The sequence below is a fragment of the Dipodomys spectabilis genome, unplaced genomic scaffold, assembly GCF_019054845.1.
Source record: "Dipodomys spectabilis isolate Male_0828 unplaced genomic scaffold, ASM1905484v1 ptg000240l, whole genome shotgun sequence".
Taxonomy (NCBI): domain Eukaryota; kingdom Metazoa; phylum Chordata; class Mammalia; order Rodentia; family Heteromyidae; genus Dipodomys; species Dipodomys spectabilis.
In genome coordinates, this window is record NW_024870917.1 from 636,879 (window position 1) to 655,185 (window position 18,307).

Here is an 18,307-nt window from a genome sequence, read left to right on the forward strand (position 1 = left end):
TGCACCCACCCCCAACCTGAACTCTGCTCCCTGGAAAGTCAGTGGGCAGCAGCTGAGAACCCGGAGCCCGGAGGCTGACCAACCTCTGGCTGTGAGCCTGCTGTAGACTTGAGAGTTCACATCCTTGTCCCGCACACAGCACCGCACCTCCTCCACAGCCTCTCGGATGATGGTGACGGCCAGCACGAAGCCCTGCAAGGGACCAGTGGAACCCGTGAGCTTAGAGCTCTGTGTTCTGCAGGGCTCAGGCGTGTGGGAACTTCCCACAGTCCCCCCCAGAAACGCTCCTCCATGTCCTGCCCTGCCGTGACCCATTGTAATCCCGTGTAATTCCCTCTCACTCAGTAATGTGTGTGTGTGTGTGTGTGTGCGCGCGTGTGTGCGTGTACGTGTGCTTCTAGTACTAAGCCTTGAACTTAGGGCTTTGCATTCTCACTTGACTTTCTCACTCAAGGCTGGAGTTCTACCACTTGAGCCACAGCTCCATTCTAGCTTTTTGCTGATTCATTGGAGAAGAGTCTGGACTAAAGTTCCAAGCTGGCTTGGAACTAAAATTCTCAGATCTCTGCCTCCTGGGTAGCTAGGATTACAAGTGTGAGCTACTGGAACCCAGCTTGATTTTTTTTGAGACAGGTTTGCTATATTGCCCAGGCCAGCCTCAAATCAAGAATCCCCCTGCCTCCACCTCCCAGTGGGGGGATTACAGGAGTGAACCACCATGCCTGGCTCCTCCTGGTCTCTAAAGGTTGACAGCTCATGTGAATTGGCCCTGCCACTCTCCTGGGGGCTGCTGTCCAGGAGGCCCCTTTGCATCCCTTTCTGGTTGAGGACAAACCAGTTCCCACAACTTCACTCTGAAAGTTCTGGGCCCAGGATCCCCCACCCCACATCTGTGTGGAACACTCTTCCTCTCTTTCTACTGTCTCCAAGCAGCTGGTCTTCAAGGGATAGCCCATCTCCCTGGGATAGCCCATCTCCCTGGGATAGCCCCATCTCATCACCAGTAACCTCATTTTATTAGCTCCATTGCACTTTTCACAAACTGAATGGAGTTGCCATCTATCTCCTACAACACCCATGTGCAAACCTGAGGCTGGAAGAAGGCAGGCCCAGCTACTCACCAGAGGGACCCAGTAGGTATAGAGTGCACCCAGTCTCATCTCAGGTACAAACTGGGAACAGGCGAGAAGCAAGAAGTAGAGGTTGAAGAAGTACTTGAACTGGTTGAACAGCACCTGGAGGGTGGAGAGAGCCAGGGAGGGACACCGGCACACATTGCTAGATGGGTGAGCTTCGCCAGGTGTAAAACACCTGCACATACAAATGCCACTTATATACCGCTTTCCACACAAAGCTTAAACAGCTCCGTAAGTTCCTTAGGCAGAACACCATTTGCAAAGGTAAATCCTGCTAACCATGGTGACTCTACACAGAAAATTCAGGATTGTAACTACCAGAGGGGAGGCACACAGGAGAAGTCAACTATGTTTTCTTTCTTTCTTCCTTTCCTTTATCTACCTTTCCTACCCCCCCCCCCCCATTCCTCCTTTTTCTTTTTGGCAGTGCTGGGATTTGCAATTGCCAGGCAGACACTCCACCACATCTCCAGCCCTTCATGTCTGTTCTTTTTTTTTGGTCAGTCGTGGGACTTGAACTCTGGACCTGGGCGCTGTCCCTCAGCTCTTCAACTCAAGGCTAACGCTCTACCACTTGAGCCACAGCACCACTTCCAGTTTTCTAGTGGTTCATTGGAGATAAGAGTCTCACAGACTTTCCTGCCTGGGCTGGCCTTGAACCGTGATCCTCAGCTCTCAGCCTCCTGAGTAGCTAGGAGGACAGGCGTGAGCCACCAGCTTCCGGCTCATGTCTGTTCTTAAACTATAAATCTTGCTGGGCACCGGTGGCTCACGCCTGTCATCTTAGCCACTCAGGAGACACAGATCTGAGGATCACTGTTCAAAGCCACCAGGACAGGAAAGTCCATGAGATTCTTCTCTCCAACTAACCACCAAAAAGACAGAAATGAAGCTGTGGTCAAGTGGTACAGTGCCAGCAGTGCCAGCCTTCAGCAAAGGGACAGCACACAGGCCCTGAGTTCAAGCCTCTGTACTGGCAAAATAAAGGAATGATGAAATAGAACTTCCCTCTCTAGATGCTGTAATTAAAGTTTTTCCTCCACTTTTGCTTGCCTACACTGAGCGTGCATCTCATGGCAAAGGGGAAAAGTGAAGCCCTGCCGCTGCTCTTTCTGACAGCTGGTTTAGGACACTAGATCCCCAAGACCTTTTTCACTCCGGCGCCCAGTGCCCGCAAAGCCCCGGCGGTGCTAAGTGAGCGGGAGAGCGCCCAGCCTCGAGGACAGAGGGCAGCCCCCAGGCTCAGGCCACGGAAGCCCAAGAAAACGGGGGGGGGGGGGGGGGGTCCACGAGCCTGCCCCGCGGCCACCACGCCCGCACCACAGGGGGGGGGGAGGGGGGGGGACAGGAAAGAGCCCAGAGCCGGCTGCACCTACCCCAGGGAGGAAGGTGAAGAAATTGTACTTCTGGTTGTTGATGACATTTCGAGGATACCTCTGGTCCCTCTTCTCCGGGTGTCCCAACCAGACGGTGCGGGGCCTGGGCTCGCCGCCGCCGCAGCAGCTCAGCCATTCACAACACCTGCGGGGAAAGAAGCACGCAGGCTTCAAGACCACGCCCACACGCCCAAGCCACACCCACCGTGACATCACCCACACCCAGCCGCGCCCGCCGACCAATCAAGGTGTCTGGCCGAGCCCATACCCGTTATAGATCACGCCCACACAAAGGCCACGCCCACAGACCAACACCAGGCTAGCACTCCACAGGTCAGCGTAAGGCCACGCCCACTAGAAGCCATACCCTCCACCTCCTCTGCTGGGAGCGCTTTAAAAGCCTGTCTGGGTCAGAACCTGTATTCGAGACTTCAGGGAGATGGGAAAACCAGAGGCACTTCATAAGCAGTTGTCCACCTAAAAGGTGTTTTAAACCTGAATTAGCTGAATTACTGGTCTGGGAAGGTGGCTTAGCGGTAGAGTGCTTGCCTAGCATGCATGAAGCCCTGGGTTTCATTCCTCAGTACCACATACTCAGAAAAAGCTGGAAGTGGCACTGTGGCTCAAGTGGTAGAGCACTAGCCTTGAGCAAAAGAGGCTTAAAGACAGTGCCCAGACCCTGAGTTCAAGCCCCCGAACTGGCAAATCAAAAACAAAACCAACAAACCTGAATTACTATCTCAAAAAATAAATTTCGCTGGGCGCTGGTGGCTCACGCCTGTTAATCCTAGCTACTCAGGAGGCTGAGATCTGAGGATCGCGGTTCAAAGCCAGCCTGGGCAGGAGAGACCTTGAGACTCCTATCTCCAATAAACCACCAGAAAACCGGAAGTGGCGCTGTAGCTCAAGTAGTAGAGTGCTCGCCTTGAGCTGAAGAGCTGAGGGACAGCGCCCAGGCCCAGAGTTCAAGCCCCACAACCGACAAAAAAATAAAAAAAAAAAAAAAAAAAAAAAATTCATCCCAGTGCCGGTGATCCATGCATGTTATCCTAGACAGCGCCCAGGCCCTGAGTTCAAACCCCATTACTGGCACAGAATAATAATAATAGTAATAATAATAATAAATTTCACTTTAAAATGATTTCAACTAAAAAGAGCATATATGCAATAAACACCACAATTCCTTTTTTACATTTTGCAAATGAGAAAAACAGGACAAGGAGTGAGGTTCCCAACCTCTGAGAAACAGCTACGTGTGACCTTGAACTCTGGGTCTCCCTCCAGTCTTCTCCCCACCACCCTGCCGGAGCCAGGCTGCAGCTTATGCCAAGACTGCACATGAAAGGCAGGTGCAGTCCTCTCCACCCAGCCCTCCTTCCCAGCCGTACATCAGAACGCCAGCCAGAAAGACACTGGAGATGGGCTAGCGTGCCAACTGTGGGCACACTGACCCCAGACGCAACTCCAGCCGGGCGCATCAGCAGCCCCTCCATCCTCAGACTCCTGCCCAGGCTCCCGGGAGGAACGCCTGGGAATGTGGTAAAACTAGAGTCCCCTCTTCCCCTCCCTCCCCCCGCTAGAACCCCAAAGGCAGCAGGCGATCCTGCAGATGCAGCAAGGATCACCAGGCCGCTCACACACACCCTGCAGGGACAGTGCTCCACCCCCAGTGCTCACTGCTGGGCCCAGGTGCCCTCGGGTGCCCCGGGACCCACTGAGACTTCATTGCCCAGTGAAACCACCCTACACAGCAGCAGACTCACATCGTGACTCATCAACCTGCTGGACGCTCCTTCCAGCCTTCCTGACAGGTGGTGGGATGCACGCAGGCTCCGGGCAGACCCAGCGGAGACTATGTCCATCGGGACTGATGCGAGGCCGGCCCACAGGCTGCCCGCTGAGACACTAAAATTTCCATGATGAAACACAATGCTCTTCATTAAAAATAGCATCCCCGTTCCAGTAAACCCAGGCTGGGGTGGAGCCTGCTCAGATACAGACAGGCCTCGGCCGGTCCTGCACTCCTGCTAGCCAGCCCCTCTCCGAGTCACTCAAAGGCCAGACATACGCAGAACCCACCCTCGCCACCCCTCCTCCTGTGCCCATCAGTCCATGATCACCAGACAAAGAAAGAGAGAAAGAGGAGGCAGAGAGGGAAGAAGAGAAGGAAGGAGGCTCATCTCACGGTCCACTCACGGTGACTCCAGGTCTTCTCTGAAAGCTAGTAATCCTACCCTCCCTCTACAATAACCCCCTTCTGAGGACTGAATTCAGAGCCTCACAGTTGCTCAGCAGCACTCCACAGCCAGAGCCACGCCCCCAGTCCTTTTTGCCTTGAGTGTGGTTTTCAAGTTGAGTCTCCTGTTAACTGCCCAGTCTGGCCTCAACCCTCCATCCTCCTAACCTCCACCATCCTTTACCACCAGCACCCGAGTAGCCGCAAGTTAAGGGTGAGCTACCAGACCAGACCAGTTGTGTTTCTAATGGATGAGGGGAATGGAGCAGGAGTACCACGTGCTGTCATTTATTGATTCTGAGGGTTTTGTGGGTTTTTTTCCTTGTTTCGGCAGAAATTTTCCCCTATCAAGAGATCTGTTCACACTGAACTAATCTACGCATATGTTCATATACACAAAGTACCAAGATGCTCACTACAGCAGGCACTGCACTAACAACGCATCAGAAAGGTGCCCCTTGGAGGGAGACAGCTCTGATAAACGGGGATACTAGCAGCCTTGAAAGAAGAAAACAGATGGCAAAGAATGGCAACATCTTCAGGATGGATGAAAGGGCAGGGCGCCAGTGCTCATACCATAATCCCAGCTGAGGTCCAAGGATCAATGCAAAGCCCGCCCAGGCAGGAAAAATGTGAGACACTCTTTTTTTTTTTTTTGGGTCCGGTCGTGGGGCCTGAACTCTGGACCTGGGCGCTGTCCCTCAGCTCTTCAGCTCAAGGCTAGCGCTCTACCACTTGAGCCACAGCGCCACTTCTGGCTTTTTTCTTTTTGCTTATGTGGTGCTGAGGAATCGAACCCAGGGCCTCAGGCATGCAAGGCAAGCGCTTTAACCACTGAGCCACCTTCTCAGCTAGACACTCTTATCTTCAATTAACCAGCAAAAAGCTGCAAGTGGAGATGTGGCTCAAGTGGTAGAGCGCCAACCTTGAGAGCAAAGTGGGGCAGAGTGCTGCACAATAACAAAGAGTACTGACCTACTGACAAACGGGAGGCCAGGAAAGCGCTGGAACAAGGCCCTAACGTGATAACGGGAGTGGCGTCTCCCTAGGACGAAGAGCCTTTAGTAACCTTTGCACGTTTTTACATTGTCTCAGCCTTGGCCCAGGAATAAGTCTTTTCCCAGGCCCTCTCATTATATTAAGCGCTCGCCAATGATACAAATGTGTCTGTCCACAGACACAAAGTACTACTTACTCCACGTGCCTTGAGGATCAAATCCCCCCACAGGATTCTTGCTGCTCCTTCCCCACAATTTTTGCAAGACCCGGGTGAAGCGTGGGGCTCTCTGGGCTGTCTGGACTCCGTGTAATTAGCCCAGAGACCAACCCATTAAGTCAGTTCCATTCCCACGCCACTCATCCACTTTCTGCCTGCACGGAAGGCACGTGCACGCTGCCAACATGGAAGCAATTTGGCTTTTGGGTAAACAATATTTACCGAACACTTAGTGATCACAAAGCCAGGAATCACAGCTTCTTGGCGTCGTGAGCTCATTCAGCAAGTATGCAGGGAACTCCCGGAGTAGCAGGTGCTCACTGGAGCACTGCGGACTCAGGAGTGAACGAGAAGGCAAAGGTGATCCTCTCATGGAGAGACCAACCACCACTGCCCTGGCTGGGCTGAGAATGCATGTCTATAATTCCAGCACCTGGGTGGCTGAGGCAGAAGAAATGTGAGTTTGAGGGCCAGCCTGAGCACCACAGTGAAAGCCTGTTTCAAATGAATCAATATATCTAATAAACTAATGACCCAAAAGAAAATAAATGAGGTCAGGGCGGGGAGAGTGAGTGGGAAGGGGCGTGGCGATGAGAAGGGACTGCCGGGCGGCCAGGCAGGGTGATGAGAGGCAGATCTCGAAAGGGCCGAGATCCAGAGCCAGGAGGCCTCCACTGCACACCAGGAGACTGGTCCAGACAGACAGCGGCGGGGAGAGGGGCGGAGGAGGCGGCAGGAGCGGCTGGCACGGGGCTTTATCAAGGAGTCCAGGTTTTCCTCCAAGCACCATGAGAAGCGCTGCAGTGGAAGCAGGCAAGTTCCACCACTTTTTTGTGTGTATGTGCCGGTCCTGGGGCTTGAACTCAGAACCTGGGTGCTGAGCTGCTTCTGCTCAAGATTAGTGCTCTACCATTTGAGCCACAGTGCCACTTCTGGTGGTTAACTGGAGATGAGTGTTACCAACTATCCTGCCCAGGCTGGCTTTGAACAATGATCCTTGGATCCCAGCCTCCGAGTGTCTAGGACGGTAGGTGTGAGCCACCAGGGCCAGGCAGGAATTATCTTTTTGTTGTTAGTCGTGGGGCCTGAACTCCGGGCCTGGGCGCTGTCCCTCAGCAATTCAGCTCAAGGCTAGCGCTCTACAACTTGAGCCACAGCTCCACTTCTGGCTTTTTCTGCTTATGTGGTGCTGAGGAATCAAACCCAGGGTCTCATGCATGCAAGGCAAGCACTCTACCACTGAGCCACCTTCCCAGCCCAGGCATGAACTATCTTAATGAAACAAATATATAGCCGAGCACTGTTGGCTCATGACTATAATCCTAGCTACTTAAGAGGGTGAGATCTAAGGATTGTGGTTCAAAGCCTGCCCAGGCAGGAAAGTCTATGAGACTCTTTTTTTTTTTTTTTTTGGGGGGGGGGGTCCGGTTGTGGGCCTGAACTCAGGGCCTGGGCGCTGTCCCTCAGCTCTTTCGCCTATATGGTGCTGAGGAATCGAACCCAGGGCCTCATGCATGCAAGGCAAGCGCTCTACCACTGAGCCACCTTCCCAGCCCCTGAGATTCTTACCTCCAATTAACCACCAAAAAGCTGGAAGGAGAGCTGTGGCTTAAGTAATAGAGCAATAATATCCTGGAGCAAAAAAAGCTCAGGGAGTCGGGTGTCCATGGCTCACGCCTATAATCCTAGCTACTCAGGAGGCTGAGATCTGAGGATCCCAGTTCAAAACCAGCTCAGGCAGGAAAGCCCGTGAAACTATTATCTCCAATAAACCACCAGAAAACCAGAAGTGGTGCTGTGACTCAAGTGGTAGAGTGCTAGCCTTGAACTGAAGAGCTGAGGGACAGTGCCCAGGCCCTGAGTTCAAGCCCACGACTGGCAAGAAAGAAAAAAAAAGCCTCAGGGACAGCACCAGGCCCTGAGTTCAAGTCTCAGGACTGGCACAGAAAAATGGGTGGGAGGAGGGAGGGAGGAAAAGAAGGAAGAAGGGAGGAAAGGAATGAGGGAGGGAGGGAGGGAGGGAGGGAGGGAGGGAAGGAAGGAAGGAAGGAAGGAAGGAAGGAAGGAAGGAAGGAAGGAAGGAAGGAAGGAAGGAAGGAAGGAAGGGTCTTGTCAGCAGGTACAAGTGGCTCACAGTTGTAATTCTAGCTACTCAGGAGGCTGAGATCTGAGGATGACAGTTTGAAGCCAGCTTGAGCAGGAAAGTCCATGAGACTCTATCGCCATAAAAAAGCTGTGAGTTGTGGCTTAAGTGGTAGAGCATGATTCAAGCCCCAGTATGTCACACACACACACACACACACACACACACACACACACACACACACACACACACACACGTTGGCTGTTGGGCGCTACGTATGTGCTCTGCTGGCTGCCAGCCAGCCGTGGTCTCACAGGCTCCCGCAGCAGCCCGACCACCAAACCACCGGGGCAGTCAGGGAGTAAATATTGACAGACAGCACGCACTGAATATTTGCCGAGTGCAGACACGGAAGGGCCAGCGGCAGCTATTTTTGGTGTGCGCTGTGAGTCCGTGCTAACGTCTCTGTGGCTGTGTGAGGCTGAGATGCTGGCGCCTTGTCCAGGGCCATGCGCACGAGCAGACTCTTAGCTCCAGCTAACCAACAGCAAAAAAGCTGGAGGTGAAGGTGTGTATGACAGCGTCAGCCTGAGCACAAAAGCCAAGAGGATGAGGCCCTGAGTTCAAGCCTCAGTACTGACACACAAAACAAAAAAAGACTAGGGGTATGGCTCAAGTGGTAGAGCACCCGCCTGGCCATCAGGAGACCCTGAGTTCAAACCAGTGTGGGGCTAGGCTATGCGTGGTGGTTGACACTTGTAGTCAGTTTCTCAGATCCAGACAGCAAAGGTACTAAAATCTCCAAAAGAAAGAAAGGGGGGGAGGGAGGGAAGGGAGTAAGGGGGGAAGGAAGGAAGGAAGGAAGGAAGGAAGGAAGGAAGGAAGGAAGGAAGGAAGGAAGGAAGGAAAAGAAAGAAAGCTGGGCACTGGTGGCTCATACCTGTCATCCTAGCTACTCAGGAGGCTGAGATCTGAGGATCCCAGTCTGAAGCCAGCCTGGGCAAGAAAGCCCATGATGAGACAATTATCTCCAATAAAGTACTCAGAAAAGGGCAGAAGTGGCACCGTGCCTCAAGTGGTAGAGCGCCAGCCTTGACCACAGAGGCCCTGAGTTCAAACTTCAGGTCCAGCACAAAAATAAATAAATAAAAAGGAAGCAGGACACTGGTGCTCACGCCTCTAGCCCTTGCTGCTCCGGAGGCTGAGGCCTGAGGACTGTGCTTCAAAGCCAACCCAGGCAAGAAAGTCTGGGGGAGTGTGATCTCCAATTCACTACCAGAAAACCAGAAGTGACGCTGTGGCTGAAAGTGACAGCGCACTGGCCTTGAGCAAAACAACTCAGTGACAGCACCAAAACCAACAATAACAATAACAATAATAATAAAATAGAAGGGCTTATGACTCAGGTAGTGGAGTGCTTGCTTTAGCAAGTGTGAGGTTCTGGATTTAATCCTGGGATATGGACGTGGCAAATACATACACTAATAAGTAAATGAGACAACTATCTCGGAGCAGCACCAGGCATCTACCCTGCATGCGCCAGTGATTAACACTGTAACATGCGCACACGTACAGCCCAGACTTAGACGGCCGGAAGCCTTCTGTTTAAAGACGGAGCGTCTGAGCCTGTGCCCAGCACGCAGACACCAGGTCCTTGCTTCTGGTTGCTCCTGCAGAGGTAGAGGTGGGAAGAGAACCCGGCTCTAGGCCACACAATGCTTCAACATGCTGAGAAACACAGCTCTCGAGACTGAACCATCTAAGTCAGACTGCCAATGAACTCAATGACCACCAGCAGAAAAGTCTCACTGATAATGCTAAGGGTCACCACAAAATAGCCATGAATGCCTTCCTGTATTTGTGCACTGGAGTTATAACAAAATACCACTGGGCACTGGTGGCTCAGGCCTGTCACCCTGGCTACTCAGGAGGCTGAGAGCTGAGGATCACACTTTGAGGCCGGCACAGGCAAGAAAGTCTGTGAGACTCTTACTTCCAATTAACCTGCCAAAATCCAGAAGTGGAGTTGTGACTCAAGGGGTTGAATTAAAAAAAAAAAAACCTTAGGGACAGTGCCCAAACCCTTAGTTCAAGCCTCAGTAGCAGCATAAAAATTAAAATAAGCACCAAATGCTGGTGGCTCACACCTGAAATCCTAGCTGCTCAGGAGGTCGAGATCTGAGGATCATGGTTAGAAAATCCTATGAGCCTCTTATCTCCACCGAAGCGAAGCAACAAGGAGGGGGAAGCAGCTGTGGCTCCAACAAACGAACACACAAAATGAATGAACACACACACACACACACACACACACACACACACACACACACACACACCAATAGAAAAAAGCTCATAGCACTGGCTTCAGCAGGCCAACGCTGTCAGCCAGAGTGAGTCCGGCCCCTCTGGGGACACTGGGCAATGTCTGGAGACAGCTATGTGACCGTTCCCAGGGTCTTGGGGCAGTGAGTGGTGTAAGACAGTGGCAGCCACCACAACAAATCGCTACAGCCACAACACAGAGCAGGTGAAGCGCTCCGACCGTCTGAGTTCATCATCTGGCCCCGAACCCCGCCCGCCAGAGGTCTCCCAGCCAGGCGTGCTGCAGCAGGGTGCTGGTGACACGCCCCCAGTGCTTCCTCAGGGACGCCAGCCAACCCGCAGTTGTCTGGAGCTGGGCAAATGCCAGGAACATAACTAGGAAGTGAGGGCGGCACCAGCCCGGCTCAGCTGGCCCCTCCATAAGATACACAGGGCTCACATTTCCCCTGCCCCCTCCCCGGTCCCTAACACTCCTTGAAGATGTAAATAAAGGCAAATGAAGAGTCCCACATGACCTGGTCTGGTAAGTCACCGTTGGTCAAAAACCAAGTCGTCATTTCTCTTGCCAGGATTAGTGGCTCATGCCTGTCTACTCAGAAGGCTTTGATTTCGCTGGGCGCCGGTGGCTCACACCTGTAAATCCTAGCTACTCAGGGGGGCTGAGATCTGAGGATCGCAGTTCAAAGCCAGCCTGGGCAGGAAAGTCTGTAAGACTCTGATCTCCAAAATATCCATCAAAAACCTGGGCTGAAGGATGAGGTAGTAAAGAACCAGTGTTGGGCTGGGAAGGTGGCTCAGTGGTAGAGTGCTTGCCTGGCATGCATGAACCATGGGTTTGATTCCTCAGCACCACATACACAGAGAAAGCTGGAAGTTGGGGCTGGGAAGGTGGCTAGTGGTAGAGCACTTGCCTTGCATGCATGAGGCCCTGGGTTCGATTCCTCAGCACCACATAAGCAGGAAAAAAAGCCAGAAGTGGCGCTGTGGCTCAAGTGGTAGAGCGCTAGCCTTGAGCTGAATTGCTGAGGGACAGCGCCCAGACCCAGAGTTCAGGCCCACGACCGGACCCACCCCCCTCCAAAAAAAAGGCCAGAAGTGGTGCTGTGGCTTAAGTGATAGAGTGCTAACCCTAAGCAAAAAGAAGCTCAGGGACAGTGAGTGCCAAGGCCCTGAGTTCAAGCCCCAGGACTGGTTAAAAAAAAAAGTGTTGATCAAGGAAGCCAAGCGAAAGCTTAAGGTCCTGAGTGCAAACCCTCGGACCAGGAGGGAAAAAAATCCTTTATGGGGGGGCTGGGAAGGTGGCTCAGTGGTAGAGCGCTTGCCTTGTATGCATGAGACCCTGGGTTCGATTCCTCAGCACCACATAAGCAAAAAGAAAAAAGCCAGAAGTGGAGCTGTGGCTCAAGTGGTAGAGCGTTAGCCTTGAGCTGAAGAGCTGAGGGACAGTGCCCAGACCCAGAGTTCAAGCCCCACAACCAGCAAAAAATAAAAATCCTCAGGCTGGGAAGGTGGCTCAGTGGTAGAGCGCTTGCCTTGCATGCCTGAGGCCCTGGGTTCGATTCCTCAGCACCACATAAGCAAAAAAGAAAAAAGCCGGAAGTGGCACTGTGGCTCAAGTGGTAGAGCGCTAGCCTTGAGCTGAAGAGCTGAGGGACAGCGCCCAGGCCCAAAGTTCAGGCCCCACGACCGGAAAAAAATAAAAAGAAAAAATAAATAAATAAAAAAAAATCCTCCCTTTCATGGATAATGGAAAAACCTGTATTTTTTAGTCTATGAGGAAGATCAGGTCTTGCCGCATTCTGTATCCTTGTACACATGCCACGCTCAGCCAGGCCGCCGTCCCCGAAATGCCAGCAGGACAGAGGCGTGCACAGGCCTGGAGAAGGACTGCTGACCTCGCAGCGCTCTGAGCCCTTGTATTTACTCAAACGTTTTCTAAACAGAAACTTCCTGCCTTGGCTACAAAGAGAAAACAGGTATCGCCTGGCGCAGGAGAGGAACCATAAAAACCACCACTGTCCTTGAAATCGGCAGAGAGCTGCAGCCGTGTCCCCAGCCCAGCCACCTGGGCAGCGGCGGATCAAGCTTTGAGACCCACAGCCACTCAAGAAATGTGTGGGCTAAGGGATGCGGCACCATTCTAACCGTGGCTAAGAGATCCAAATGTCATCTCTTTGTAAATGGAAGTCTAGGGGCAGAGGCATAGCTCTGTGGGGGGCACGTGCCTGGCAGGTGCAAGTCCCAGGGGTTGATCCAAAAACTGGGGGGTTGGGGGAGTGCCAGAGCCAAGCCCTCAAATACCCCAAGCTTGGGAACGGGGAGGATCTCAAGTTCAAGGTCAACAAAAACAACGTCTTCTGGCCCTCCCGCGCAGCCCTCTCCCTCCCCCTCACGTGTGACAGCTATCTTGCCGGTGCCTGGGTTAATGTCAGCGCTGCCTGGCCCCTCCCTTGGGGACTGGCACACACTGCCCCATATTTCCCAACATGGGCACCCAGGCAGGGCAGGGGGAGGCAGGGAGGTTAGCTCACTCTACCAGAATTCCTACCTGGGTTGGGACAAACACATCCCCCGGTCTCCACACAGGCAGGAGGGCCTGGTCTGGTTTCGGGTGGCACCGGACAGGGCTCTGTGGCTGGCAGCGGGTGGCACAAGGGCAGCTGTGCAGTTGGCAGAGGGCTTGGCCAGCACTTCCTGATGGCTGACAGCCAGGGCTCCATCCTGCTGTTCTCCAAGAGGGCAAAGAGCCCTTTAACCACCCGGGGTGCACAGGGAGGTGTGGCACCCGTGGCCTGCCTACCAGCACCGCCTCCTCCTAGAACCCCTGTCCGCTGCAGACCGGAGACGGCCCTCACCACGGAAAGAAAAGGTTAACACACACACACACACACATCTCAGCCAGGTGCTGGTGGCTCACACTTATAATCCTAGCTACTCAGGAGGCTGGGGTCTGAGAATCATGCTTTGAAGACAGCCTAGGCAAGAAAGTTCACGAGACTCATCTCCAATGAACCACCAAAAAGCTGAAAGTGGAGCTGTGGCTTAAGTAGTAGAATGCTAGCCTTGAGCAAACCAACAAAAACAAACAAAAAACCCTCAGGGACGGTGGTCAGGCCCTGAGTTCAAATCCCAGGACCGGTACAAAATAAAATCCCACACCCATACAAACACACACACAGTCTACAGTTCACCTGCATGATCCGCAGATGCGTTCCCTACCTGTGAACACGCCTATGCCCTCACACCTGCGACCACAAAAGCAATTCTGGGAGCACTTTCACACTGATCAGGCAAGGCGCCGGGCCATGCGTGGGTTCATCACAGAGGACCCCTCGTGCTGCAAACAGGAGTTTGCTGGGAATGGGGTGGGGGTGGAAGCGATGTATTTCTGTGTTTCTCCTGGGCAACCCCCGACCCCAATGGTGCCCCTAAACACAAGACAGTTGGGAGGAGCCATGAGTTCAGAGCTACGCAATCAAACCTGTCCATTTAGCAACAAAGCTCCTCATTAATCCACTGAAGAATAAGTGGCCAGAGGCTTGACGAATAACCAAACAAAAACAAACACAAAACAAAACCTAACAACACACACAAAATAAAAACCAACCCAGCACTTCCCCCAGAAAGTGCTCATGACTACGGAAACCATACCAAACCCCTCCACCAGCGGGCTAAGGAGATATTACATCTGAAATCACAAGTGATTGGGTGGTTTGGCCCAAGTGGTAAAGCACCAGCCTTGAGTGAAAAAAAAAAAACAAAAAAAACCTGAGGTCTTGAACTTACCTAGCAGGTGTGAAATCCTGAGTTCAAATCCCTATAGTCAAAAGAAATCAATACCATCAGGCACTAGTGGCTCCTATCTGTCATCCTAGCTACTCAGGAGGCTGAGATCTGAGGATTGTGGTTGAAAGCCAGTCCAGGTAGGAAAGTCCATGAGAGTCTTATCTCTAATGAACCACCAGAAGACTGGAAGTGGCGCTGTGGCTCAAAATGGTAGAGTGATAGCCTTGAGCAAAAGAGCTGAGGAACAGCAACCAGGCCCTGATTTTAAGTCCCAAGACTGAGGTGTGGGGGTAGCTCACAGATGAAGCAGGATGCTCACACTGTTAACCAGTGCTACTCAGGAGGCTGAGATCTGAGGATCTTGGTTCAAAGCCAGCCCACACAGAAGTCTGTGAGAGTCTTCAATTACCCACCAAAAGCAAGAATTAAAGTGGTAGAGCACCAGCCTTGAGGAAAAAGATAAGGAACAGCACCAAGGCTCTGAATTCAAGCCGCCCAAAAATAAATCATCTGTATCACCTCCTCAAAAAAAAATAATCTGTATCACCTCCTCTGGGCCTCTGTATGGACAGTGTGTTTCTGTAATGTTAATTATTACTCTGTATAAGTAGCTGCTTGAATTTTTCTCTTTTGCGCCAAGTGAGGGATTCTCAACTATAACTAGGTTAAAAATCACTCAGGGAGCTGGCTCACACCTACAATCCTAGCTACTCTGGAGGCTACGATCTAAGGATTGTGGTTCAAATTAAGCCTGGACGGAAGTCAGTGAGGCTCTTATCTCTGATTAAACTCCACAAAGCCAGAAGTGGAACTGTGGCTTAAAGTAGTAGAGTACTAGCCTTGAGCAAAAAAGAGCTCAGAGACAGTGCTTATGGAGTTCCAGGCCCAGGACTAACAAAAAAAAAAAAAAATCACTCAAGGCTGAGTACAGTGACTCACAGCTGTAAATCTAGATACTATGGAGGCTGAGATCTAAAGGACTGGGGTTAGAGATCAACCTGGGCAAAAAGTTCATAAGATCCCCTTCTTAATAGATTTTTTTTTTTTTGTCAGTCGTGGGGCTTGAACTCTGGGCCTGGGCGCTGACCCTCAGCTCTTCAGCTCAAGGCTAGCACTCTACCACTTGAGCCACAGCGCCACTTGTTTTTCTGAGTGGTTTATTGGAGGTAAGACTTTCACCGACGTTCCTGCCAGGCTGACTTTGAACCACAATCCTCAGATCTCAGCCTCCTGAGCAGCTGGGATGACAGGTGTGAGTCACCAATCCCAGCCAGATTTTTTTTTTTTAAAGCTGGACAGTAACGTGAGCATTCAGCTACACTGGACGCAGACAGACTGCGCAGACAGACTGCAGGCCACCCGGCCCTGGCACAGAGTGAGGTCACATCTGAAAACTCACAGGGGGCAGCCCCCAAAAGAGGCTGGGGGGGGGGGGGTAGCTCAAATAGTAGAGCACCTAGCAAGCCCAAGGCCACAGTTCAAACCCCAGTCATGACAAAAACACAATCATCATCATCCCCAGGGATCTTCACCAAAGCATTCCGCCCACCCTCAGATCTACACGTGTTTGGCTCCAAGCGCCCTGCAGACACGGAGATGGGACGTTCTAGTCCTTTATATAAAAGGGGGGCTACAGGCACGGAACCCACACATGGGGCCCGGACCCTCTCCGCAGTGGGCGCGCCAGCCCGAGGCTGCTCCGCCGCCCGGTTTAAGGAACGGCGACCAGACCCAGTGTGCCCAGGCCCCAGTGCGCGGGTAGGGACTATTCGGGTTATTTCTGATCAGCAGTTGGATGCAGCGCGCACCACGCATGCACGCATGCATGCATGCACACGCACGCACGCGCACACCCCTTCCAGGTCTGGAGTGTGGCGAGCGCACAGCCAGGCCCGGGCACGCGCACCTGTCAGGTGCCCCTCGTCCGTGCAAGCCCCCGGGCCCAGCATTTAGTAGACGGCTCGTCGCGGTCCAGGGCACAGACCCAGGCCGGCCAGGCCGCCGCCGCCCCGGCCCCGGTCCCGGCCCCTCTGCTCAACGATCCACAGCGAGGACGGGGTTCGCGCCGGGGACTGCGAGCCCGGAGCGCGCGGGCTGTCACCACAGCGCAGGGGTCGGGGTGCCGGGGCCCGGGCTCCCCAGCGGCGCGGAGGGGAGCGGGGAGGAAGGAGGAGGGGGTGGCGGCCCGGGGCCGGGGCTCCTCTCCGCGCCGCCGCCGTCCTTCCCGGCCCCGGAGCCAGGGCCTTAGGACCCGGGGGTCTGGGGGTGCGGAGACAAAGAGCCCACAAGATGGCAGCGGAGTCCGCCCAGCCCACTGGCGCCTCGGGCGGCCGCTCCGGGCCCCGCGCCCCGCCCGGCGTCGGCTCTCGAGCCGGTGACGTCGCCGCCCAGCCGAGGCCCCGCCCCGCGGCCGCGCAGCCCGGACGCGCGCCCACCTGCGCGGGGTCCGGCCCCGCCCGGGCCGCTGATTGATTGACAGGCGCGGGCGGGCCCGGACCTCGGCGTCTTCACCTCCCCCGCCCCCCCTCCCCTCCCGGTACACCGGTCCCCGGCGACGCCACAGCCCCGAAAAACCCCCTCCGAACCCGGACCCTCCCTGAGGAGACCCCGCCGGGGCGGGGGACCGAGGACGGAGGGGGGGCGGTGTCACCCCTGCAGTCACCGGCCAGCCGGCGGACGCCCCTCCCGCCGCCACCAGTCCGGTTCCACCCGGGCTGCGTCCCGCAGGTGGCGCCCCCGCGGCTGCGGCCCCGAGCGCCGCTGGAGGCCCGGCCCGAGCCCTCCTCCCCCAGCCCCCCGGGACGCCGCGCGCGGAGCCCCGGCCCCGGGCCTCCGAGCGAGATCCCCGCCGTACACGGTGGCGGGCTCGGCCGACCCTCCCTCCCCGCGCGGGTCAACAGCCGGCGCGGCCGGGCTTCCCGGGGCGCCAGGCCTCCGGCGGCCGGGATCGGGGCCCGGCCCGCGATCCGGAGGACCGAAGCCTCAGCCCGGCCGGCGGCGCCGCCTCCCCACCTCCCCGCCCGCCCGCGCGCGCGGCCTCGGGCTCGGCGCAGCCGCTCGGCCGGGCTGCGCGCAGGGCCAGGGCCAGGGCCGGGCCGGCCGGGCCCACTCACCCCGCGCGAGGCCGGCCGTCCATCCGCTTCTTCTGGCGCACCGGCTGCAGCGGGATGTTGTCCGTCATGTCGGCGGCGCCGCCCGCCTTGGCCGCCGCGCCCCCCGCGCCGCCCGGGCCGCCGCCCGGTCCGGCCTCCGCGCCGCCGCCGCCCGTCGGCCCCGCGCCGCCCCGGGGGAGGAGGCGGCGGCAGCGGGCGGGCCGGGCCCGCAGCGAAGGGGCGAGGTCGCGAGCTCCGGGCCACGCGCGGAGCCGCCCGCGCGGCCCGACCGACGGACACGGGCGCACCATGGGCCCCGGGTCCGCGCCGCGCCGCGCCTGCTCCCGGGGGCGGCAGGGCCGCGTCCGCCCCGCTGCCGCCGCCGCCGCAGAGTCCTGGTTCCGGGTCCGCGCCGCGCGCCCCCCACGCGCGCCCACCCGGCCACGCGCCCCCCGCCCGCCGTGCGCGCGCACGCCCCGCCGCAGCACGCCCCCGTCTCCGCCCCCCGCACCCCGCGGTCACCCCGACGCGCGCACCTGGCCGAGCTCACAAGTCTCCCAGCACGCACCCCGACACCCCAGATCCAATCACCCGCCGGACCCCTCCCCTACAGCCACCCCCACCTACCCATCCTGAACCCCACACCTGTGCCCTCCTCCCGTGGCCTCTCACCTCCCACCTGGATTCCTGGGTGCACAGCCAAGTGCACCCCAGAACTCACCGGAGGGCCCCTCCCACGTGTAGACCTTCATTCTCACACCCCAGCCCCGGGCCACCCTCGGGGCTCGCATGTGTGTGTCCCCACTCAGTCCTGAGACTGGAAGTCATTACACACACCTGGCTCTGCACACTGCTTCTGCAACCACAGGCTCCCCAAACACCCGCGGGAAAGTTTTGAGGTCAGAAGAGGGAAGGAAGGAGAGGGAGGTAGAGAGAGGAAAGCTAATGATTAAATCAATGTGGAAGAGCTGGGCCTGGTAGCAAACACCTGTAGTCCCAGCACTCAGGAGGCTCAGAAGTTACAACTAGAAAACCTCAAAATAGTATGCCCTATAAACTA

General features: G+C 55.5%; 1 protein-coding gene across 4 annotated transcripts in view; it reads right to left on the reverse strand.

Moving 5' to 3' along the window:
• Atp9a (ATPase phospholipid transporting 9A (putative)) overlaps positions 1 to 18,096 on the reverse strand; it is a 63,549-nt gene extending 45,453 nt beyond the window's left edge. For 2 of the 4 annotated variants that reach the window (XM_042699269.1, XM_042699268.1), the window contains exons 1-4: positions 17,269 to 17,373; positions 2,513 to 2,657; positions 1,122 to 1,235; positions 84 to 192 (exon numbers count right to left, since the gene is read on the reverse strand). In XM_042699269.1, the coding sequence (XP_042555203.1) occupies positions 84 to 192; positions 1,122 to 1,235; positions 2,513 to 2,657; positions 17,269 to 17,336 (436 nt within the window). In that variant the 5' untranslated portion in view covers positions 17,337 to 17,373. Of the gene's footprint in view, positions 1 to 83; positions 193 to 1,121; positions 1,236 to 2,512; positions 2,658 to 12,917; positions 12,939 to 17,268; positions 17,374 to 17,968 lie in introns of those variants that run through there. The other 2 variants (XM_042699270.1, XM_042699271.1) reach the window with 2 other exon arrangements.
• Positions 18,097 to 18,307: the final 211 nt, after the last annotated feature.